The sequence below is a fragment of the Tursiops truncatus genome, chromosome 1, assembly GCF_011762595.2.
Source record: "Tursiops truncatus isolate mTurTru1 chromosome 1, mTurTru1.mat.Y, whole genome shotgun sequence".
NCBI lineage: Eukaryota > Metazoa > Chordata > Mammalia > Artiodactyla > Delphinidae > Tursiops > Tursiops truncatus.
In genome coordinates this window covers 169,492,155-169,517,555 of record NC_047034.1, presented here as the reverse complement: position 1 = coordinate 169,517,555, position 25,401 = coordinate 169,492,155, and the positions used below count along the sequence as shown (strand labels likewise).

Here is a 25,401-nt window from a genome sequence, read left to right as displayed (position 1 = left end):
AAGAATGAATGGGCACGTGCTCAGGCTTTGAAGTCTGTCCTGACAAGGGCTGCCATGACAGCAGATGAGACTGAGGCAGGAGGGGTCCCTCCAGCCAGAGCCCAGCTGTTCTCATGGGGCCACCCCAGCAGGCACAAGGCATTGAAGGCCATTCTCCCGGCCGACAGGTGCCCCTGGTCGCCTGTCCCAATGCCAATCCGAGGTTCCAGCTGTTTACACCAGTCTTCCGTTCCAGTTACCCAGTGTCCATACCTGCCCAGGTGCATAGCATCACTCCCACCTTGGGGTCATTTATTGAAAGCCCCTTTGGAGACCCAGCAGCTCCGTGGATGCCGGTAACCCAGAACTCTGGGTGGGGAGGGGGGAGGGTTAGGTTGCTGTCCTTCCAGTGCGTCTGTCTAGAAACCACACCCAAGTGGGCACTGTCCCCCACCAAGCAGGCCGCTCCGAGAAGGAAAGTGGCTCAATGAGTATCTCATGGTGAGGAGGAATCTGTGTCCCAAAGTGCAGGCCACCGTGAAGTTTCTGGGGCACCATTTCCAACCTCTTCTAGGCTTGCGACACCTTCATCACCTCCTCCAGGAAGCCCTTCAGGACTTCCCCAGGATGAGTCACTACACCCATCCTAGTATTTCCAGCCCCAGCACATGCCTTCCTCATGGCATTCAGGTGCTGTTAAATATTCACTTCTCTGCCTCTCTCATCACTCTGCTCTCCTGGAGAAAGGGAGGACTTGTTTTCACTGTAAACTGCTTATTTTGTGCTAGTCTAGTCACTTTACTCCGACCATAGCTCTGTGAACCAGGCGTTATCCTTCCCTCTTTACGGGTGAGAAAACTGAGGCCCAGGCGAAATGACTTGCTCCAGGCCCAGGTCCATCTGACTCCCATGTCTGAGCAGCCTCGCAGTAGTCAGAGCATCTCATCGGTTCCGTAAACCCCACTGCCTACCATGCCTCCCAGTACGCTGCTCAGGAAACACCCCCAAATTACCCTGCCAGGGTCAGCACCGATGTGTACCCCTGGATCACAGTCACTGACTTGGAAGAGAGCCGCTTAGCCAGGCATTTGCTTTGCCTGTTTACTCACTTCCTGGGCCCCAGAACCCAGGTGGAGAAACGCCCTAGCGTTCCACCTCCACTGGCCAAGACACACCTGCCCACAGCCCTGCCACCCGTCCCACCCCTACGTGGCTGCGGCAAAGCACTGAACCTCCTGTGCTCCTGATTCCCATCTTTAAGGTGGGGGCCAGTGGAAGCACCTGCCTTGTGGGGCTGGTGTATTAAATGAGTCAGCATCCGCTATGCGCTTAGCACAGAGCTCAGCTCCTAGGAACGCTCAGTAGATGGACACCGGTTAGCCACGGAACGTGGTCTTTATGTTGTCTCTCCTGCCATGGAGGATGGGCAGCTCAGCTTGGGGGGGCAGCTCTGCTGAGTGGACGGTCAGGGCCCCAGGCACCAGGCAGCATCCCCGGGTACCAAACCAGACTCCCTGCTCTCAACGCCTGGTGACACATGGGGCCGTCAAACAAGTCTTTGGAGGCTTGTCTCACCTCAGGAGGATGTCTCTCCCCCATCGTGTCCAATCCGGCGCCACATTCCAGCGCTGGCATGAGACCCAGCACCGAGGACGCCCCAGTAAGTGAGTGTGGGGTGTTTCTGGGATGCCCAGCCCAGCAGCCTCGGCGTCCACCGCAGCCCAACCCCTCTGGCTGTGGGCTTACATTCTATCTTCTTTCTCCCACGACAGATTCAACAAACATTTCCCAAGTGCCCACTTAGAAGCACAGGACTGAATTAAGAACACTCTCCTCCCCCTGCGAGAGGGACAGCGAGTGCCGGGGCTTTCCCCAGGCAGGACCTCTGCCCCACCTCCCAGCCTCCGGTCCTCAATCCCCCAACCCAACAGGGCTAGAAGCTCTGGGCACCGCTGCCTCGTGCCCTGGAAGTGGGGATGGGAGGGGGTGCTCATCCCAGGCTCTTGGAGTGGAAGGCATCTTTGCTCTGCTCATCAGTGAAGGGGCCTCATCCGAGTTGCCCCTGCCCAAGGTACCCAGGGCAGGAGGGAGGAAAGCAAGCAGTCTCCACCAGGACACTGAAAACAGTGGTTGCCTCCAGAGGGAGAGCCTTGTGGCTGAGGACAGGGTGGGAGGGAGACTCGTTACTCTGTCCCCTTCTGTACCATTTTCTAAATTGTAGTAAAATTCTCATAATATAAAATGTGTCATTTTAACCATTTTTAAGTGTACAATTCAGTGGCATTAAGTACGTTTACACTGTTATGGAAACCCCACCCAACTCCAGAACTCTTCATCTTGCAAAGCTGAAACTCTGTCCCCGTTAAACAGTAACTTCCCATTCCCCCTCCCCGCCAGCCCCTGGAAACCACCATTCTATATACTTTCTGTCTCCAGAAATCTGACTGCTCTGGGCTCCTCCTATAAGTGAAATCATACAGTACTCGTCTTTTTGTGACCGGCTTATCGCACTTAGCATAATGTCCCCAAGGTTCATCCCTGTTGTAGCAGGCATCCAAATTTCTTCCGTATCATTTAAATTTCGAATCATGTAATGTATCTCCTAGTCAAAAAAACCAAAGCCACTAAGACAAAAATACCCATTCGTTTTCCCCTTATTTTAAATTGCCTGAGTATTTTACGATTACACAAGAAACAGAAAAAAAAAAAATCAGGTAAGCCAAACAAACAAAAAAAGAATGGAAAAACCCACCCAGTCCTCCATCCCTGAGAGAATCGCCATTAACACTGGCTGCACATCCTTCCCAATGCTTTCTTATGAGATTTTTTTGTTCTCGTGTGAGATCTTTTAAGAGTGAAAGTGGGATCAGACCATGTGCGATTTTCAAGTGTGCTTTTCCCACTTAACAACACACAGCAAGCACCCTTCCCAGCAGGTGATACAGCGGGTGGCCGTGGCACCACTGATCTAACGGGTCCTGCAGTGTCATTCCCAAGTCCTGGCAATCTAATCAACACTGTAAGAGGATCTTAGTACACACATATCTGCATATTTGTCTAGTTACCTCCATGGAGTGGGTTGCTGTCTCAAGGGTATGGACATGGAAGAGGCTTCTGTGAACCTCAAAAGCTCTGGATGTGACAAAGCTGTACTCTCGTGGGGCTCAGCAGCCGCCCAGCGAGCCAAGGAAAAGCAGGGTCCCTGGGTCCTGACTCCAGCTCAGCAGCAACATTGTTTTGTGCCTCAGTTTCCCCATTAGTCAAAAGGCTGCCTCTCCCATGGGTGGAGGAAGACCCCACCATAAATACTGTCCTTCCTCATTGGGTGGCACTCTGCCTTCTCCAAGGAGCAAGGGCTGTGCGATCAGGCTTATATGAGAAATGGGCCCCGTCACCTCTCTTCCAAAAGGGCAGACATTCCCACCTGGTGTGTGATGAGCCCCGGAGCAAGTGGCCACGTGCTAGGGTGGGGCAAGATAAAACAGCGTCCCCTAGGGCACCTCCAGCCCGGCCGGACAAGCTGCATCACACCTCCAAGCCTTTGCCTGTGCTGTATACTCTGCCTGGAAGGCTCCCTCTACATGCCACTTTGTCATTTCTTTCTCTGAAGCTTTTTCTGAAGCTTATGCCAACTTCAGGCCTCAGTTTGTATACCCCCTCCTCCAGGAAGCCTTCCCTGGCTCCTCAGTCAGGGTCAAACGCCCCTCTTCTGTACTCCAAAGGCACTGGTCATTTGCTACTGAGGTTATCTGTTCACCTGTTCGTTTCCTCTACTTAACTCAGCCCTTGTAAGATGAGACCCATCTCTGGCTCCCAGCTGCAACTCCAGAGTGCAGTATAGATCCTGGTACACAGTAGAAACTAAATAAATGTTCGCTGGATAAAGGGCTCATGGAATATCCCCTCCAGGGCCTTCCTTAGGAGACCCTATCTGGAGTCAGTGTAGCACCAACTCACTGTGTGGCCTTGAACATGACCTCCCTGCCCACCCCGCCCCTCCCTGTCAGCCTCAGTTTCCCAGACAACCTCCACAGTCCCTGCCAGCTCTTCTAATCTCCTCCAACAATCTCCTTCCCTCACCTTGACACCCGCGCCTGCCTCCCATGGGGCCCCCGATGGGCAGGTTAGTGCTCACAGCTCTCCGTCCCCAGGACTCAGCCTCTCTGCCCAGGCCTGGCCGAGCCCCCAGGGACCCTCCACCCAACCCCCATCCCTGGTGTCAGCAGCTCTCAGCCTCTGGGACTCCATCTCTTGTTCAAATCCAGAAGCCAGGAGGGGGTCTGGACACCAGGCCAAGAAGCTGGAGGCCCAGGGGCTCTGTGCCCAGGAGGCTGGGGGAGCCCCACCCAAGGATATGTTTATAGCTTTGAGGAAAAACAGCAACTCCCAAGGCTATTTTGGAAACCTAATGTGCACTTTGGATCTCTCTGTTGTTTATTTCAAGTGACCCGTGCCGTCCTGCAGGTAAATGCACGACACTGCGGGTCTGCAGCTCGACGCCATCTCCCCATCACAGCCATGTCACTCACTCCGAGCTAAGCACGCCTGGACCAATGAGGGGTCGGCAACCAAGCAGACCCCACCAGGCAAGGGCTGGCACACACCTCATCCTGGGTTTAAACCTCCCCAGGTCACCTGTCTGTGCCTCAGTCTCCTCACCTGTGAAATGGGGGAGAATGACCCCCCTCTTGGATTAAATGAGGATTGGCAAGTACATCAGGCTCCAGGCGTAATGGGGGGAAAAAAAATCACAGAACATGAGCCCTCAGGACCTCAGAAGGGGATGCTCAGAAGCCCAGGCCATTTGTAAATGAGAAGCCCGAAGCGCAGAGGGGTGAAGTGACGTGCCCAAGGTCACACAGCCAGGCAGCGGCAGAGCAGGGACTGCAACCCAGAGCCTGTATGTGTCCTGCCATGCTGCTGCTGAGGGAGGAGGACAGCCCTGAGCAGTCACCAGGAAGGAAGGAGGGAAGAGTGACAAGGACCCCAGGAACCAATTACATGTGCAGCTGGTGCAACAAGGGATGGGTCATGGCGCCACCACCTGCATGTGGAGCGCCATCAGTGTCATAACTGGCTGGGAAGGCTGCAGGCACAGCCCGGACAGGTAATTAGAATGCAGTCACCGCACCAAGCGGGATTAGTGACTACACACAGCTCAAGGGGATGGACTCATGACTTAATACCAGCCTCCTGCCACCATGCAGCCCTGACATTCAACATGATGTGAACCAGTGGGAAGGGCACTTCACACACACACACACACACACACACACACACAGCGCTCCTCCCATCCATCCACAGGGCTGGGGTACACCTCTAGAGGAGAGAGAGGTCAAAAATAGCAGACTCTCAGAGAACCTTCTGCGACAGTAACACCCCTGGCAGAGCACCTTATTGGAGCCTCTAGTTTCCTCACCCCCATTCTGCCAATGGGGAAGCTGAGGCTCACAGAGGTAAGGCAACTTGTCCAGGTTCCCTAATCATAACAGTTAACGATATGAAATGTTAGGATGTGATAGGCACCATCAACTCATTTAATCCTCACAACAGCCTTATGAGGCAGGTGCTATTATTATGCCCATTTTACAGATGAGGAAACTGAGGCCCAGGGAAGTGAAGCAACGTGCGCAAGGTCACAGAGCTCAGAAGTGGTGGAGCCAGGACTTAAAGCCAGGCAGTCTGGCTCCAGAGCCCAAACTCATAACCACCAGACTCGCCTGCCTCTGCTCTCCATATGCAGCAGCAGATGCTGCAGTAGAACACGGGTCTCTCTGACCCCAAAGCCTAGGCTCCTTTTCTCTGTGCCAGGTGGCGTCATGATGGAGAAGGTCAGGGAGCATGTACCTCAGTCTCCTGGGGGTCAGAATAGACCCCAAGTGGCATCACCTCCAAACTGTAAGAGCGAAGCCCAGAGGCCCTACCCTGGGCCCCACTAGGCCCCGACAGAGGGGTTGCCGAAGTGAGGTTCTCCTAGGCCTGGCCCAGCCCCGAGGACCCTCGGATGGGCAGGGCTTCCTGCAGACACTAAAGGTCCCCAAGCTGCCTGGATCCTGCCAGGTGCCCAGCCCAGGGGGAGGAGGCAGACGATCACCAATCCCAGCCCCGCCAAGGGACCAGCACAGATTCCCTTCTCAACTCAAAGCCAATCGGGGCCTCTCTCCCCCTGAGACTTGGTCCTCCAGCCACACAACCCCTGGCCTGGACTCAGCAAGAGCCAAAAACGAGATGGTCCAAGACAGAGGGATGAGAAGGAGAAGCCTGGGGGAAGGGGTGAGGCCACTCCCACGGCCCCACTGCTGCCTCTTTATCTCAAAAGATTTGTAAGTCAGAGAGAGAGACTCAGCCATGGCCATGCCCCAGCTGGTGACCTGGCAAAAGCGACTTTACCTCTCTGAGTCTCAGCTTCCTCATCTGTAAAATGGGATAACAGTACCTACCTCACTGAGTTGTGAAGATTATACAAGATCATGAGTACCAAGCATCTCATGGTACTTTGCTCACCTTAGTGAGCAGATCCCACTTCCAGCTGCTGGGGCTAGGGGGTGGGTCCAGGGTCCAGGGTCCTGGGTCCTGGGCTTGGCTGAGATATGTCACTTTGCCCCTCAGAGGCTTCATTCTCTGCGTCCCTCTCCCCCACACTGGGACTGGGGCGCTGTCTGGTAGACTTGGATACCGAGTACCCAGCACATGCAGGCCCTCAGCTGGTATTTATGCACTGGACGAACGGATGAGCTTGGGGGCTGAAGCCCCAGGGAGGAGCAGCTAGCAGGGCCCGGGTGCAAGTCCCGCTCTGCCTGCGTTCCAGCCCGTCCCGGGACCCATCTGCACAAGGAAGCTCTGACCATCCCTGGGAGCTCAGACTCTCCCTCCACCAGCCACCCCCCTGGGCAGCCTGCCAGTGGTGGGCCCTTTCCCAACCTGCCTGGCCTCCTAGGGACAGACGGCTGGTCCACGCCCACCCCAGCAGGCCCACAAAGGGAGCAGGCGGCTTCCTCCTGGTGACTTTGCCTTGGGAGAGATGAAACTCGGTGTGACGTCTGCCAAGCCAGATGGCCTGGTTGGCCTGAGGGGCCAGGACACCAGCTGGGACTCCTGCCCCAGCACACAGAGCTGCTTAACCCCTTCCTGCCCCAGCACGGGAGCTAGCATCCCCCTGGCAACTTACTTACTGTCGTAACACTCAGGCCTCCTGCCCTCCACCCTTGGAGGTAAGAGGCCTCCCAGGGGCCAAAAGGGAGTCAGCGAGGCAGTGGGGTGAGAGGGAACCACGGAGCATGTGGGAGTGGAGGAGGTGCCACTGCCCGGCTCTGAGGGGAGGCCTGGCCCGCCAGGAATCTGCCAACCCAGAGAGTGAGCGGGGTGGGTACTGGTTCCTGGCCGCGGAGCACAGTGAAGCCAGCTGCCTCGCTTCCAGGACACCCATCTGGGGCAGGGACTGCCAGGTCTGAAGGCCACCAGCTACCTTTAGCAGGCTGGAAAACCCACTCCCCGACCCAAACCCCAGAAACAGCACTGCCCTGTGAAGGCTGTCTGAATGGCCGCAGACATGCTTGCTCAACCTCTCTGGGCCTCAGTCTCCCCATCAGGAAAGGTGGGGCCAGGGCGATCCCTGGGCTCCAGGGCCACTTCCGGCTCAGAGGGCTCCATGACTCCAGGAGAAGACATGTACCTCCTCCCCGTGCCCCGCCCCCAGCTCCCCCAGGAACTTGTGGAATCCTAGAGGGACCAGCCAGATCCTTTCTACACAAAAAGCATGTCCCAACGAGAGCATGCATGAGTCAAGAGGAACTTCAGGCAGGAAGAAGGTAAGCTTCTGAGATTCAGTGGGGGACGGATGCTGCCTGGAGAACTCAGGAAGGGTCTTCACCAGCCAGTGCCCACCCATTTCCCTACTCAATGGAAGGCTAAGCAAGGGGAAATGCAGCGTATGGGATTATGGCTAGAGACCAGGAAGCATTTCCCAATGGGAAAGCCTACAAGGATGCTAGAAGGCCCTGGAATGTCCTTCCCAGGCAGTAAAACCTTTAAGTGGGATTTGCAGAGGTCCTACCCTCAAGGCAAGGGAGGAACAGATGACCCCTGGAGACCCTCTGGGGACAGCAAGCTGGAGTCCACAAGCAAAGCAGGGCCTCAGAGTCTCTGTACTCGGGTGCCCAGCCAACCTGACATTCCAAGTGGACAACGGTGTCATCTCAGGGTACAGCACAGCCAGGCCCAGCTCCAGCCTGGGGCCTGTACGCTGGTCCAACCAGGATCTCTGGATGTCTCTCAGGAGAGAGGCTGCAGAGGACTCCAGAAAAGCCCGAGAACACATCAAAATAGCCAAGGAAGGAAGGGCCAGGTGAGAGGGCTGCCAGCCAGGAGTGGAGCCGTCTGTCAGCACAGCAGAGATGCAAGAACACGGGGCTGGGATCCACAGACCTGGCTGTGAGTCCTAGGTTTTCCACCAACTTGCTGTGTAACCTTTAGCAAGTCACTACTCCTCTGAAAAGTGTGTGCTGGGGGAGAAATCAAACATCTCTAAGGACTCTTGCAAGTCTGATTTCACAGTCATTTGGCAAGCTGCCTAGGGATAGGAGTCTGCCTTTCCAGTCCACGCAGCATCATCCCCAGGGCCCAAGCATAGGGCCAAGCACAAGCACCCTAAAAATGAGGGATGGATGGGTGGATGGATGGGTGAATGAGTGAATAGATGGATGGATGGATGGATGGATGGATGAATGAATGATCAAGCGGAGTAATTCCTGAAAAAGAAGAGCAGAAGGTCCTAGGTGTCCCCTGGGATGATTCCTTACACTTGCCCTCAAGGGCTCCCTGGAATCACCTTTCCATGACTATAGACCTTCCAGCGTCCAGCCCCCTTCTCTAACTTGTGCTCACACCCACACACACATTCTTAAATATGCAACACATGCTCCAAGCACCGTGACCCAACATCCTGAGAAGGGAAGCTATGGATCCCATCAGCTATCTGCTCCAGCCTTTCCCTGGGGCGCCTCAACCTCCTGAAGCACCCTCCCAAAGCTGGGTTTGAAATGAGACTAGACAGTAATGGAACCCCAGTGACGATCTTTTAAGACCCAAGTTCACATGCCAGCTCTGCCACTTTCTGGCCATGACAAGTAACAAGTCATTTCACCTGCCGAGACTGTGTCCTCATCTGTACAGTGGGCATTAACCACAGCTACCCTTCAAGAGTCTTGCGAGGTTCAAGAGTCTTGTGCAGTTCAAAACATCCGTGAAGTTTTGAACAGCAACAGGCACATGGGATGTGCTCGGGGAACGGCTAGAGGAGTATAATGGGGTTATGAGATCCTGGCTTCCTTCCTGGAGGAGGTGAGGGTGAGTGAAGCCTCCCAGAGTTTCTCTGCAATCCCTTCCACCTCATTTCCCACCTTGCGAGGGTGACATGCCTGGACTTAAAACCCAACAGAAGCTACAAAACAGCCTTTGTCTCAGAGGCGAAACCCTAAACCAGCTGCCTTGACATCAACTCTGGAAAAACAATGCCAGGACAGCCTTCAACGTCCATCACCTCTCTGCCAAGGTCTGGGAGCGGGTGCTTCACCCACAAAGCCTTGCAGCGATAGTCAGTGGGCTGGACAAGAACCCGGGAGCCATATTCCCATGGCCTTCAGGAATAAGAGCTGCCCCGGTGATCCCTGAGGTGTAAGATAGGACTTGAACTCCTGTATCTCAGCCCAAGGGCCAGGGCCAGGAACGTGCAGCCCATTCCTCAACCTGAAAGACTGAGCCTGGGAGTGTGGCCGGAATTATTCTGCAAGAGTCCACCAGATTCAGGTTCAAATCCCAGCTCTGCCCCGGCCTCACAGTGAGACCTCAGGCCAGGGATGGGTCCCAAGGCTGCCTCCGTATCCGCACAAGGATGCTGGGACTCAGGGGGCCCCTCCCCAGGGAGGCAGGGACACAGACAGACTCCCCATTCAAGACCGCTCTCCAGCAAGGCCACTGGAAGCCACAGGCTGCAGGTGACACACTGTGCTGGCCACAGCCTCGAATGCTAGGTCTTGCCCTACCAGTGATCCTGCGCTGACAGTCTGCTGGGGAGGACAGGGGATGTGACCTCCTCCTTGCCAGCCAAGCAGGCAGCTCTGCTGGGGAAAGGAAGTGCTCTGAACACAAAGGCCACTCTGCAGCTGGAACGGGGAGGGAAGAGGCAGTTCTCACTGTGTGGGGCCTTGGGGGCTGGTGAGGGCCAGGCTGGGACAGAAGGGACAGAGCAATAACAACTCAGGGGCCGGCACCCCACTTAGCCCTCGGCGTGCACCATCACACTGAACCCTCTTTACTACCCGTGAGCTAAGGCTGTCATCCCCATTTTACAGACATTTTACAGATGTCATCCCCATTTTACACCCATCCCTGGGGTGGTGATGGGAACCCAGGCGATCTCACTCCAGGATCAGAGCTCCCACCCAAGTGAAGGCCCCGATCGCAGGCTGACAATGCAGCCGAGGAAGAGTGAACAAATAATTTCTTTTTAATTTCCCCATGGATGTATTATGCCTTAAGGCCCAGAAAGGAACAACCTACACGTTGGGGCTTCCCTGAACTCAGCATCAGGTTAATCGTGGCTCTGTCAGTAGCCTGGTGAGCTCTGACCCCAGTTTTCCCAACTTGAGTAAGTCCTGATGTTTTAAACATCAACACTTTCTTTAAAGGCAAGTGTCAAACCAGTTGCAATGTAATATCAAGACTTTCCATAGAAAACTGTGTACAGATCCAAACATACTATTTGTTAGGGCCCAGCCCTAGGCTGGGGACTCAAGAAACATGGTCTTTGTAAAGACTGGGGGATCAGCCTTTGTGGTTCACCCAACTCCTCACTGTGGGCAAAGTTCTCAGACCTTCAACTCCAGGGCTCACCCCAGAGAAAAGGGGATGGGAATGGCCCTCAGTGGGCCAGGCTCATCAACAACCCTCTGGGTCTCGTCATCCCATTTTACACAAGAGGAAACCAAGGCACAGAGAAATGCACAGCTGAGCACACGGCTGGCAGACAGGGACAGTAGGTCAGTCGGCCACTCAGTCAACACCCCAAGATGCCAACGCCAGGCCTATCTCAGGAAACTGCCTCTGGTTACGAGGAGACAAACCCAAGGTGACCTCAGGTGTCTCTTTTGTAGGCCAAGAGAGCCTCATCTGCAGCACTGAGGACCCGGATGTCTGGTCAAGGGGCACGGATCGGTCTGTGTGGGCTCCACTTTGACAGGCTCTGAGGCCTCTTCACTCTACGTTCTCTGGCCTCTGCAAGTTTTCCAAAGCCCTCCTTAAAGGACCAGCAGCCTCCAGAAGGATCCCTTAGCCCAAGGGTTTCAAAGGAACCCTGTTTAGGGGACCTGGGTTCTAGCCCCTACTGTGCTGTGTGACCTCAAGGGAGCTGCTCTCCTTCTCTGGGCCTCAGTTTTCTCATCTGTAAAATGGTCATGGGTATGTGGGTGGGGGTAGAGAGAAAAAGATAAAACACTGAGGGACGGACTCTCAGAAGGTCTTCTTCAAAAGACACCAGGCACATTTAGTCATCTGGGATGACAGGGGAACGACGTCTCCTAGAAGCAGGGGGATAGATTAAATGACCTCAGAGAGAGCCTCAAACCCTCTGGGCCCACCAGAGGGTATGAAGAAGGCACAGGTGTGAGGGAGAAGGGGCAGGTGGGGCAGTCAGGCGGGAGAGGTAAGGTGAGCAGCCTAGCCTCCCCAGCTCACTCCCCAACCGGTGTCTAATCACAGGCCTAGACCTTGATAGGGGCGGGGGAGGCTGAGGCCCCCATGACGGCTTTGACCTCTAACCTGGCAGCTATCCCTTTCACCAGGCAACCTCCCCTGTCACCCAAACTGATGTCAAGACCCCAGGCCCATAGTACAAGGGGTCTGCCTTGGACAGAGGTGGGGTCCTGACCCCAGGTCCTCCAAGTCCACAGCGGGTAGAAAGAGGCTCTCGGCCCCATACTCACAGACACACGCGCACACCCATGGGCTCACGCACGGGCTCACAACGCCCAGCAGCAAACAAAAAGCCCCCCACCAAGGCCTGGCATTGGGCGGGGGTGGAGGACAGAGACCCCTCACAGCCCTCCCCTGCCTCCAGCCATAGGGAACAGAGACCAAAACAAGAAAGAAGGGAAAGAGGGAAAGGAGAGAGGAGGAGAGACAGCAAAACAGAGCAAAGAGAGCCAAGAAGGCCATGAGGAGGGAGGCAGGCCAGAACGGTGGAGAAGAAAGAGCAGGCAGGCCAGGTTCTGGCTGTGTCCTGACTCCAGCCCGGGCCTGGGCTGTGCACCAGCATGGCAATCTCAGCTACAGGTCTTTGCACAAGCTGTTCTCTCTACCGGCAGCACCCTTCCCCCTTCTCTTCCACTCTTACTGGACCTTCAAAACACAACTCAGCTGATATCTCCTCCAGGAAGCCTTCCTTGACTGGCCCTAAGCTGGCTCAGCTGTCTTCCGGAATCCCTGGATTTCAGGCACTACAGGGTCCCACCAGGGTCCCGCCTAGTGCTCCAAGGCTCTCTCTCTGGTCCAGTGTTCTGACTTTGCAACAAGCTTTCCCCACATCTATTCCAGTCTCAGTCTCCACCCACACCCTGCCCCCGGATGGCCTTCTGCCCATTAACCACAGCAGGCGGGGACAAAACGGGGGCGCCAGTGGGCCCCGGGAAGATGTACCGACTCTGCCCAGAGAGAGGCCTGTCTGCTGGGGAATTTCACAAGGTCCACTTAGACCCAGCTCTTCCCCTCCCCCTAGACGGCAAACAGGTGGCAGCGAGCCAAGAAACTCCTTAAATAACCCAAGTAATAAAAATGCCAATTAAGAGGGTGGAAGGCAGTGTCTCCACTGTGGGGGCGTCTCTCCGTCGCGCAGCAGATGAGCAGGGGGCTGTGTGCACCTGCACATCCTGCAGTCAGAGCACGCAGGCCAGAGAGCGCTGAGCAAGCATCTCAGAGCCGCCCTGGAGACGGCCCCGACCCAGCACAGCCCAGGCCAGGGCCCCAGTGCCACCGGAGTGCCCCCTTGCTTCTCTCCCCAGGACCCCCAGCCTCACTGAAGAATCATCTTGGCACATATACACACTACTACGTATAAAACAGATAACTAATGAGAACCTACTGTATAGCTCAGGGAACTCTACTCAAGGCTCTGTGGTGACCTAAATGGGAAGGAAATCCAAAAAAGAGGGGATATATATGTGTACATATAGCTGATTCACTCTGCTGTACAGTAGCAACTAACACAACATTGTAAAGCCACTGTACTCCAATAAAAATTAATTTAAAAATCATCACAGCAGCTGCCAGTGTCTGAGGGCCGTCACCTCAGTCCCTTTCTCATGCCACCCATGCAATATGTCTATCCATCCCCATGTTGCAGGTAAGGAAGCAACGACTCTCTCAAGGTCACGGAGCTGATAAGCAGTGGAAACACTCTTGGACTCCTCTCTTCCCAGCTTCCAAGTTCCACACAAACGCTCTGCTCCGAGCTGTTTAGTTCCAAAGGTTTTTGTCCTTTGACTTGGGATCTAGGGGAGATGTGATATAAAGGCAAGGGGAGGACAAGACCTTTCATGGAACTTCAAGTAGCCCCAGGTTGCATGAGAAGTTGGAGAAGAAACAGCAGTGTGGGTGTGGCCCAGGGCTTCCGATCACTTAGTCACCATGGGCACAGCACTCAACAGTTTATAAGATGCTTCCACAGGCATCACTTCGTTTAATCTTCCAAACGGCCTCATGAGGCCAGATTTATTACCCCCATTACACAGAAGGGAAAACTGAGGCTCAGAGCAGGAAAGCTGCTTGCAATGCACATGCCCCTTCCCGGGTACCACACAGGATAAAAGGTTGGATCTGGAGCCTGACTTCCTGGGTTCGAATCTTGGCTCCCCACTTCCTGTCTCGGCCTGGCTTCCCTCAATGTCTCTATGGCTCAGTTTCAGCATCTCTAAAATGGGCTAATGATAGTACTCAACTCATAGAGTTGTTATGAGGTCATATAAATTAAATATTTGTAAACTGCTTTGAATGGAGCCTGGCAAAGGGTACATGGTATATAAATATTTTTAAAATTAATTACTATTTATTGTGCCTCTGGTATGCATATGCACTATTTGGGCAGGTACTTGTCACGTGACATTGTCCCATTTGTCTGTGTCCCCAGACACCGAGCTCCTGAGGGCAGGGGCTGTGTCTGCTTCACCCCGGTGCCCAGCATGGGGCCTGGCACACGGTGGGTGCCCAGCCACTGTCCAGAGAACAGAACCTTGGTTTCTCAGACACCCACACCCAGCAACCTCATCTTCCCCAACAAGAGGCACAGAATGACTGTAACAAGTTCCCTATACCCTGGCAAAGGTCACAGCACCAACCGAAAGCAAAAGTCAGACCTGAGCCCAGCTTCCCTCTGGCCACCAGAATGTCCACTGCTCTCTCCTGCTCGTCATCAGGCAGTGAGCCCCTGACCACTGCCCTGGGAGTGCTCAGGCGCTGGGCGTGAAAAGGAGCATTGAAACTTAGAATCTGAGACCCACATCCAGTCCTGGCTTTGCTGTGTGACTTGGGGCAAGTTAATTTTCCTCTCTGAGCCTCGGTTTCCATCGTGCAGGGTTTTCACAAGGTTTAAATCAGATCACATGGAAAGTGCCTGACAGGTAACGATTAGTGTTCCTAGCTCGCCATCCCTTCCCCCACCCTCACCCCCAGGTCTCCCAGCCTAGATTTGCCAACCCAGGAACTCCCCCTCCCCAGAGCTCAATCCTCAGAGATCAGGGGGGCTGGCCTGCCCTCTGTGGCGGCCCAGGAGGCTCATCTGCCTGCGTTGCCAGTGATTCACTGGCTTCACCAGAAGTACTCTAAAGTCACAGCAGGAAGTCTTCCCTGCATGGTGGCCACCTCCTGTTCCGCCACCCGCCCCAGCAATATTGTGACAGGTGCTGGGGAGACCCACACCTCAGCCTGCCTCTCGTCTGCTTCCTCCACCCTGTGCCAGCATCACCAGCCTCCAGGCCGCATGAGACGAAGCCAGCCTGCGCCTCTGCCAGGCAGGGCACTGAACTTGGGGTCTGGAGACCCAGGCTGGACTCGCTGGGAGATCTGGGGCAGAGTTCTTCACCCTTCGGAAACTCTCATCTGTAAAATGAACAGAATCAATCCTACCTCTTGGAATTGCTCTAATAATTAAATCTCACTTATTTAAAGAATTCATCACAGAGCTTAGCACGTAGTAGGTACTCAATTAATGGTGGCTATGAACTCACTATGATTTATTTTATTATTTTTTAAATTAATTTATTTTATTTTATTATTTATTTTTGACTGTGTTGGGTCTTTCTTTGTTGCTGTGCATGGGCTTTCCCTAATTACGGTGCGCAGGCTTGTTATCACGGTGGCTTCTCTTGTTGTGGAGCACGGGCTCTAGGCTCGCAGGGCTTCAGTAGTTGAGGCACACGGGCTCAGTAGTTGTGGCTCACAGGCTCTAGAGCACAGGCTCAGTAGTTGTGGCGCACGGGCTTAGTTGCTCCGCGGCATGTGGGATCTTCCCGGACCAGGGATTGAACCCGTGTCCCCTGCACTGGCAGGCAGATTCTCAACCACTCCATCACCAGGGAAGCCCCTCAACTGATTCTTATAACAACACTGGGGAGCAGAACGCATAAGAAAACTTATCCCCACTTTACAGAGCAACACATCAAGGTGCAAGAGATTAAACGGCATGCACAGAATGCAGATCACTCCAATAGAGTTATAGAGACAACACTGTTCCTAGGGCACTGGGCGAGCCCATCTTCCCAGTGTCCTCACGCCCAGGTGGGCAACACCCTAGGCAAGCCAGGACCACGACCTGGACTCCACAGGGCTCTAACTGGCCCCTGCTACACCCCAGGGGGCTCAGCCAGGCCACAGGCCCTCAAGGGAACCTGAGGCATTTGCCAGATTTAGTATTGGGTGACAACTACTCTTGTACCAAGAACTAGAGCAAGAAACTACATCCTGCCCAGGAAGCCAAGCATGGGTGCCCACTGGGGTTGGGAGGGCACTGCCCTGGCAGGCAGGCGGCAGCATCAGAAATATTCACCAGCCTCCCACCTGGCCTGGAATCTTCTAAGCACCAGTCCTGCCAAGAGGCTTCACAACCCCCAGATGCTGCCAGCAAGGTCATGGACTACCCTCTCCCCAGGTTCAAGCCCCGTTCTTGACTTCTGCCCAACTCACAAAGCCAGCACTGCTCCCCCCTTCTGCCCTGTGAAATCTGGCTGCGTAACTCTTGGAACTTCACCACCTACAACGTACTGTAGCTCTGTGAGCCCCTTTACTGCTCTCACAATGTTGGGACACAGAGCTCAGCATCCCCCTTTTCCAGATGAGGAAACTGAGGCTCAGAGAGGCAAAGTGATAGCCCAGGCTCGTTCAGCTTCTAACTCCTGCACCGGCGGCCCAGCATGTGGCACCAGGAGACAGGTACTCATTCAAACTTGCTGAACTGATGAGTCAGGACTGGAGCGCGTGTCTCCTGACTCCAGGTCCAGACCCTGCCCTCCACAAGCTGTGAGTCCGCCGATGTGGAGTCCATGCGTGTCAGTTATTGTGTCAACCCAGCCTCACTGGGGCCTACCGGCACGCAGCAGCCGGGCACAGAGCGCCCCTCACTGCACAAATACTTGCTCAGCATGGACTCTGCCCAGGCCCTGGATGGGTTCTCTGTGTACACGGCGAAGAAGACAGACCCGGAGCCGGCCCCCACAGAGCTTACAGTCAGTGGAGGGGGCAGATACATCCCAGGCAATTACAATTCAGGGTGTACGGTCCTGTGATGGGGAGGCCGTGGGTGCTCAGGAATGCCCGATGCAAGAAAGTCAGGGGAGAGCAACATATCCTGACCCTGAGGTTACAATAGGACTGCCTCCTTCCCTGCCGTGGGCCTCCTGCCATCTAGGGCCTGGGAAATAAACGGAGCACCAACCCGGTTGAATCTCATCAACGTGATCGAAAGCCAGGACTCCACATGCAAAGTCCGCAGCCTCCGGTATCACTGACACATGGCATGGTTCAAATCAATACCCTTGGAAGTCCATGCATCTCTTAGCAGCAAAGGATGTGTGAAAGTTCTGGGTCTACCCTTCCATGTCTTTCAAATACCGACATGTGTGGGGATGCAGCCACGGGCTTGGAGAGAGAGCCTGAGAGCGCGCTTGTGCGTGCGTGCGTGCGTGTGTGCGTATGCGTGTGTGTCTGTGTGTGTGTGTATGTAAGCTGGTGGGGCCCAGGGGCCTGTATCCGGTGGCCAAGGCAAAAGCCCCGCCTCAAATTCCTGGGAGAAGGAATCTTCAGTGTCAGCTGTATCCCTGCTTCCTGCTTCCTGTTTCCTTTTCTTTTCTGGGACCTCATTCCCCTCCTTCTAGCATGAGGCTCTGAAAAGCCCTCCCAAATTTGTTCCCAAAGAGTCTGCCAGCCTAACCCAAGAGACTTGGAATACTGAGGAGCTAAATGAAGGCGGGGTTGGGGTTGGGGTTGGGGGCGGGGGGGGGGGGGGGGGCGTGTTTCTTTTAAAGGAGGTTGGGAGAAAGGGCAGAGGGTGGCCAGAGATTCCCGGAGGCACCAATCAACCACTAAGAGTAGGAAGAACAGCCTCCTTAGATGCTGGACAAAGAAGTAGCCCTTTCTCCCTCTGCCCCCGGCACCATCTCTGGCGCCTTCCACAGGACAGAGAGCGACGACGGGTCCTGAAATGGATGTGTCAGTCCAGCGCTGTGCTGAGAAATCCTTGTAAATGAAGGGAACAGATATTGCAGGGGCGGGGGGGAGGGCTCTGGGATGGGGGACGTCCCGGGAGCTTCATGTGCCTTAACACATGAGCTTATTTACTCCTTTCCGATCCCTAGGGGAGTTATTCTCCCTCTTTTACAGAAAGCAGTGTCTCAGGCAGCTCAGAGAGGCCAAGCAATTGCCCATAGTCCCACAGAGAGTGGCAGAACCGGGATTCAATCCCTTTTTCCACCATCCCAGCCTGCCTCCCAGGAAAATCGGAAATAAAGAATCCGTATCAGCAGCTTCGGAAACAATGGAAGAGGCAGGGAACGGAGCCCTCTGACCAGCTTTCCGGGGCAGTCTTGTGGCTCTGGGGCACTTAGGGGCCAGCACCCACCTGCTCAAGGGCCTCCCAGCACATGACGGGAAAAGGCAAGGGACGCTCCAGCTGGCTCACCCACCAGCCCTTTTTGGAGCCCTCCATTCGGGCCCAGCCGCTTCCGGCTCATGATCAGAAATAGCTGTGACAAAAGTCCCGCCTATCCCTGAAAGTGGCTTTTAAAAAATGCTTAAAGGCAGACACATAAAAAGGTGGAGAGAATTCTGCCAAGCCCCAGTGGAAGGCAAATGATGCGGGCATCCCCTCAGGGCAGGGAAGAAAGCTCTCAACGGCAGACAGAAGTTCTGCCTGGCTCGGCTTTGTGGGTCAGCTCCCTCTGGGCCTCAGTTTCCCCAACTCTAAAATGAAAGTATTTAGCTGGATCAGCGATTTCTTGCTTTCTTTTCTTCTAAACTGTAAAACCCTGGTTTCCAATCGAATCTCCCTCAGAATACTAATCTGAGAATCATGAAAGTGGAGCTGCTGTGTTCGCTGTTGGCCGAATCCTAGGTGGTCAGCCCCCCCGACTGTCCCCAGAATCACCCTCTTCTAGACTCCAGGGCTCCAAAGAGTCCACTTGCAAACCACTAGGCTAAATGATCACTGTGGTCATCCTGGCTCTCAAACAAATCTCCAGGGAAAACTAAACCAAGACTTTCAGGCTGACTGGAGTCAGGGGCACAGACACTCAGCAACTCGCAAGGGGAGGCAACAAAACCAGCTGGTTCCAAACCACACGGGGCCTGAGGCAGGAGAGGGGGAGGCCCGGAACAGAGAAAGGCCACACTGTCATCTCAGGAGGCAGAAAGAGCAGCCCTGAACTGGGCCCCTCCAAATCACAGACCGAAATGTAGAGCGAGCTGGCAGGGATCACCTAAAGGAAACCTGTTGTGTATAGGTAGGGGACCTAAGGCTCAGAGAGGGCAGGAATTGGCCTGAAGTCACACAGCGCCTAATGGTAGAGCCAGACCTGGAGTCTGGGTCTCTAGGATGCCCATTTAGAAAACTCTCTGCCTGTCTAAAGTTTATCTAGTTTCAGCAGGAATCTCCCAGGGAAAGGCCCCCCAGCTTGCAAACTCAGAGCAGGGTATTTTGGTAGCACTGCATGGTGACAGGGTAGAGATGTTTGTTTTGGTTTTCAAATCAATGCTTGACAACCTTGTCGGCTACAGTTTCAGTGACCACATTTCCCTCATGGTAAAGAGCTCAGAGCTGATTGGACCAAAAGGAAACCAAAGCAGGAGTGATCGGGGCCAGGGCCCAGTCACCCCCGGGCCAGGGGCTCTGGTTTGGGTTGGTATTTCCAAAGCACGGATCCTGTAGCACTGACAGCACACAAGATGATGTGACGTAGCACACAGGTGACTTGTTAAATTTACATTTTATTGACTATGTATGTGAATGGATATACAAAATGTAGTCTACCCATACAGTGGAATATCATTCAGCATTATAAAGGAATGTACGGCTGATATAAGCTATAGCATGGATGGACTGCACAAGCATCATCTAAGTGAAAGAAGCCAGACACAAAAGACTACATACCGTATGACTCCATGTATATGAAATGCCCAGGAAAGGCAAATCTATAGAAATAGGAAGCATATCAGTGGTGCCTGGTCTGGGGTGGGAACAGGGATTCACTGCAAAAGGGCAGAAGTGTTGCAAGGGTTCTAGAACTGGATCGTGCTGATAGTTGCACAACTCAGTGGACTGGCTAAAAATCATTGAATTGTACACGTAAAATGGGAGAATTTTATGATATGTAAATTATACCCCATAAGGCTATATAAAATATTTTACGTAAGAAATAATATGGATGGTGGTACATGAATATGGCCACAGTTCATGGAGGTGGAACCCCAAAAGTCCCCAGCTTGGAGAACACTGAGCTACACAACCCAGGTTGCCCTTTGGAGACGCAGAATGAACATCTCCAAGGCTGCGAGTTCCTCCAGGTGGACCAGAGGAAAGCCTGGAACCTTTCCTTTCCCGGCACAGGCTCCTTCTGTTGGCCACTGCTTGGGGCTCCATGCTAGATATCCTGGAACGATCTGAAGCCTTCAGTGGCCAAGAGCCCAGGTAAACACCTTGGTCTCATTCTCTTATGAACAGGAGATCAGAAGTGCGCAGGGAGTTCAAACTCAGATTTACATATTGTCAAGGCTGGGAAGACCCTTTGAGATCATCTAACCCAGTGGTTCTTAAGCTTTTCAAAAGGCTGATCATACGCCTGTCCTCTTCCCAAAAGAAAATTCTTATGATAAACCCAAATACAGAAACAAGTAAAAACAGAATGTTACTTGTATAAATTTATATTGTAGGCTCAATGATATAACAGTTACCTACTCTAAATTCAATCCATGAGGTTGATGAGGCTATTTTGATCCATTAACATTTAGAACTGGGATTATGGATGACAGGTCCACCTTCGCTTTAATTCTATCTCTGGTTTTGGCTACAGAGTATTAAGAAAATCCTGACTCACACAGATTAGTAGCTACAAACGGGACCAGCTTTAAGCAGTTTGCTTTGTAATCTCAGAGTACTCTTCTGACAAAGAGAAGGCAGGGGAAGGCTCTAACTTGAGGCCAAGTACTAACAAATCAATGTTAAGTAGACTTCCATGAGTTAACAGTAAGAACTTAAAAGTGACTGAGCACACTTTTATGACCATTTTAACATTTTTAAAATACTTTTATTTAATATTAACTTTTATTTAATATTCAAGGAACTGCCTAAGGTATCTCTGAGGCAGCCAGGGGCTTCAGGGACAGTTCTAGACCACCCTCCTCTCGCTTTTACAGATAGGGAAACTGAGGCTCAAAGACGGGAGTAAACTTGCTTTGAAAAAATCCAACTTGAGCCCTGAATCAACTTCAGAAAAGATGCGTCTCCCCAGTTCACAAAAAAAAGAAAAAAAATGGGGAAAGAGAAGGTACACACTCACCCCAGAAGGGCGGGAAGAGAGACACCCACACTCCACCTGTCTCAGCAGCGCCCATGTCACTCCAGGCCAGTGCCAGAAGCTGACATCACACCCCACACCCTGGGTGCAACTTGAACAGGGCATTGCTCAATGCCGACCCATCTCCCTCTAAGACTGGGCACAGTTTTTTCATCTCCTTAGTAGCCAGATCCCCAAAGCACACACACAATAAAACAAACACAGCGCAAGCCTGGGGCATGACGACACAATCAACAGTGGCAGACAGAAGGGCCCATCCCTCCAAGTTTCACCATCAAGACCAAGCGCCTGTTTCTCTGCCCCACCCCGAGGAAGCTGCCCAGCAGGGGCAGAGAGGTGGCCTCTGCATGGCGAGGCGCCAGGCCATTCTCAAGTCCTCAGGAGAAACAACCAGCCCGGAAGAGTAGCTTGCTCCCCGCAGGGTCCAAGACCTACCTCCAGGAAGCCAGGCCCTGCATGAGAGACCTGAGACTCCAGGCAACTGCTCCCTGACAGCTTGACAGAGCCAATCATCTTTAATAATGTCAAGTTGATTACTGTATACCTTCCAAAAAGCACCACCAGCCTACCTACCCCTTGGGCAACTGTGGATGGATTTTATTATTCCCATTTCTCTGATAAGTAAACAGGCTTCCGAGTGGTTCCGTGACCACGTGGTTCAGCCAGTGGTTCTCACAGGCAGCTAATGGAGCTGGAACTTGAATCCCGCCCAGTGGCCAGCCTGCCAGTAGAGGAAAAGGAAGGAGACCCATGCCCAGCTCTCTGTGCTCATGTGAGCACTAGGACTCGAGGAATGGAGGAAAGAAGCTTCTCAGTGCATCCTCCAAGCCCTGAAGTTCAGAGCCACAGCTCCCAAGGCAGAGCTGCCCATGCCTGGGATGGCAGAGGGCCCTGCCCCTATCCAGGCCTGAGATGCTCCAGACAGACCCCTCTACTCTTATCAGAAGGCCGATTTGACAATACTGTCAGCCAGGCTGCAGGCAGGAAGCAATGTCAGTTTCCCAGCTAGGGAATCTGGGCTGGGCAGGAAGGTGCCAGCCAGTTCAGCAGGCAGTCTGTGCCATAGTCCAGCAGAGACAGTGGTCTGGGTCCATTCGGTGCCCAGTCTTCCAGCCTAAGGTTATCTCCTTCTGTGGGCCTTTAGGGCTGAGTTTGTTGGGGTCCAAAAAACCATGAGAATTGGGGGTGGGGAGAAGAGAGGTGAAGGTAGCTGTTTCTAAAAGCTCGTGGCCAGTCTGATGTAGGTCTGGTTATCCAGCCCAGCCAGCTGGACCTTACAGAGCTGGAGCAAGACAGCAGACCCTGGCCTCAGTGGACAGATCCGACCATTCTTAAACACATGACTTTTTAATTCAAGGAACAAGAAGCCAGTGGATTACTTAAGAGTTATTTCTTTTCATCCATTGACAGAGGAGAGCCCACCTCCTACATCCTTGGGAAAATACCTAAGCTGGAAGACAGACTAGCCAGGTAGTAGTTCACATCCTGGCTTCACCACCTATTAGCCAAGCCATCTTAGGCAAGTCACTTGCATCTCTGTGCCTCGGTTCTCTCATCTACAAAATGAGGATAAGAATGCCCCACACTTTGCGTTGCCATGAGGATTAGATGAGATCACGGAAAACACCAATGGTCACTATGTCACCTAGAAAACAATGTGCCTGGTCCAGTGACGGAGCGGAGGTGTCCCCCACCATAGTTAGCACCCGCTCCCATTCTTGGAACTAGATAACTGAGTTTTCCAAGCGTGTGTAGGGCGTTCTGCAAATACAGCTTCCAGCCCACCTGCCAGGACCAGCTGCCGCCCCCGGCCCCTCCCGAACGCACACATTCCTTGGCCGCGGAGACAGGGAAGACCCCCCCCGGCCGGGAGTGCGGGGGCAGGAGCGGGGCCCCACTCACCTCCGCTTGTACTCGTCGCGCTCGCGCTTCACCTTGGCCAGCACGTTGTAGAGCGCGCGGATCTCGGGCGTGATGGTGTCGATCTGCACGCCCACGCCGTCGGGGTGCACCCACGACACGCCAGGGCCCTGCACGGTCTCCACGCCGCCGCCGCCCGTGCGCCGCACCTGCGTGTAGCTCCAGATGGTCCCGGGCAGGCGGCCGTAGTGCTGCGGCTGCGAGCCGCCGCCGGGGGGCAGGCCGCCCAGAGCCGCGGCGTTGGCGTTGGCTCCGGCCGCCGCGCCGCTGCCGTGCCCGCCGCCGGGCGCGGGTGGCTGCAGCAGTTCGGGCCCGGTCTGCACGGCCTGCTCGCGGGAGAAGGTCTTGTAGCGCAGCCTCCGCTCGCGCTCGCTCTGCTGCTGCTCCAGCTGCTTCTCCAGCAGCCGGTTGCGCCGCTCCAGCTCGTGCACTTTGGCCAGGAAGCAGCGGAAGCGCACGTTGAGCCCCTTCAGTAGGTGGATGTTGGAGCCCAGGTCGTCCCGCAGCGCCGCCGTCACCGGCGATGGCCCTGGCCCGGCCCCGCCGCCGCCACCCGCGCCAGGGCAGGTCCCCCCGGAGCCGCTCGGCGGGCAGCCGGAGGCCAAGGCCATCTCCCCGAATATCAGCGAGTTCACCATGCGCCGGCTACGCGGCTCAGGGACCCGAGCCCGCGGCTCCAAGTGCGGCTCCAGCTCCGGGCAGGGATCCCGGCGCGGCCGGGCCAGGGAGGGCGCAGGATCCAGCGCGACCTGCCGGTCGGTTCCAGATGCGCGCCAGATGCGGCCTCCGCAGAGACAGCGAGCCGGACCGCCCCCCGATGTGGGCGCCGAGGCGAGGGACTGGACTTCGGTCGTGGTGGAGGCCGCGGCGGCTTGCGCGAGGTATCGAGGATCGCTGGTACCGGCGCCGGGGCTGTCAGAGACGCTGTGGAGGCTCCGCGGTATTAGCGCGCAGAAGACTCTCAGCCTGCACTGCCCCTCTGCGGCGGGCCCCGCCCACTGCAGACACAGGCCCCGCTCCCAAGCTCGCCCCGCCCACCCCGCCCTCCTCTGCGGCGCTCCCAAAGCTGGAGGCAGGGTCCCCGAGGCCCGCAGCGCCGGGCCCCGCCTACGGCCCCGTGGCTCCTCCCATTCCCGGGCTCCACCGTTTTCTCGGCTCGGTGGACTTGCTGTCTGCAGCTTTGGCTCCGCCCAGCTCCGGGCTGGACCACTCCCTCCCCTGCGCCGGGTCCAGCCCTCCAGCCGGGCTCGGATTCTTTGCCCGGGGACACAGACCGCAGAGCTGCACCAGGCACGCGGTTAGGTGGAACCGCCGCAGAGCCAGCCCGGCCTCTTAAAGGGACAAGCAGCCACGGCAGCGCTCGTTTCCCCCTTTAGGAAGTCCCCTCCCCCACGTCCTCTGTCAAGGAGACCCCGCTTCTCTTCCACCCCACCCCAACTCCCCGGCCCCAGATTACCACGAGGTGAGGGAGACCTCGGCCTGGAAGAGCCGGGGGACCAGAGCCTCCGAAGGTGTATCCGCACCCCACCCCCACTCCAGCCTGGGGCGGCCTAGTTCGACCTTCCCAAGATAAGGCAGCGTTTCCAGCGGCAGGTCCCCCACGCGGTGGACCCGGGAGCGCTCCTCTACCGCTTGCCCCCGCCTCTAACTGCGGGCCTCGTCGTCCCGAGACTGGCCTGGGCAATGCCGAGCCCGCTGGTCCTCGGGTCCAAAGATGTGCCGCACGGATGGTGGGGACAGGAGTGGGGAGACTGAGCGAAGACCCTCCCGGAATGTGACACCCGCAAGCTCAGCCTGGGCTGCTGCCGCGCCCCCGCCCTGAATGACCACCTCCCCACCACCGCACACTCATATGCTGAGATGCAGCTGACCCCAGAGCGGGCCATCGAACTGCTTGGGGGGCAGCTTGAGGGCAGAACAGGTATAGAGGGCGGAGCCCACCAGAGGACGCATTCATTCATTCATTCACTCATTCATTCAAATCTGTTTTCATATTTACCACCGTAAAGACGAAGTTCTCCAGTGTCCTGGTGTCTCTTAAACCAGTTTGCAAACATCTATGGTAATTTTTTGAACGCCAATAGTAGTTCCCATTATTGAGTGCTAAGTATATGTCAGGTGCCATAGTTGTTATCCCGATTTTACAGCTGAGACCAGAGGAAGAGCGATCCATCCCCAAACACATGCTCTAACCCGCCTACCGATGCTGCTGGCCTCGTGTCCATTTCCCCGTTGGATCCTCACCACAAACCTCAGAGGGCCATCATCAAAAAAATCTAGAAACAATAAATGCTGGAGAGGGTGTGGAGAAAGGGGAACATTCTTGCACTGCTGGTGGGAATGTAAATTGGTACAGCCACTATGGAGAACAGTATGGAGGTTCCTTAAAAAACTA

General features: G+C 54.8%; 1 protein-coding gene across 3 annotated transcripts in view; it reads right to left on the bottom strand.

Moving 5' to 3' along the window:
• Positions 1-23,962, bottom strand: part of IFFO2 (intermediate filament family orphan 2) — a 49,173-nt gene extending 25,211 nt beyond the window's left edge. The window contains exon 1 of one of the 3 annotated variants that reach the window (XM_073795141.1): positions 22,989-23,962. In XM_073795141.1, coding sequence (XP_073651242.1) covers positions 22,989-23,644 — 656 coding nt within the window. In that variant the 5' untranslated portion in view covers positions 23,645-23,962. The remainder of the gene's footprint in view (positions 1-22,988) is intronic. The other 2 variants (XM_033842331.2, XM_033842328.2) reach the window with 2 other exon arrangements.
• Between the last annotated feature and the right edge of the window lie 1,439 nt (positions 23,963-25,401).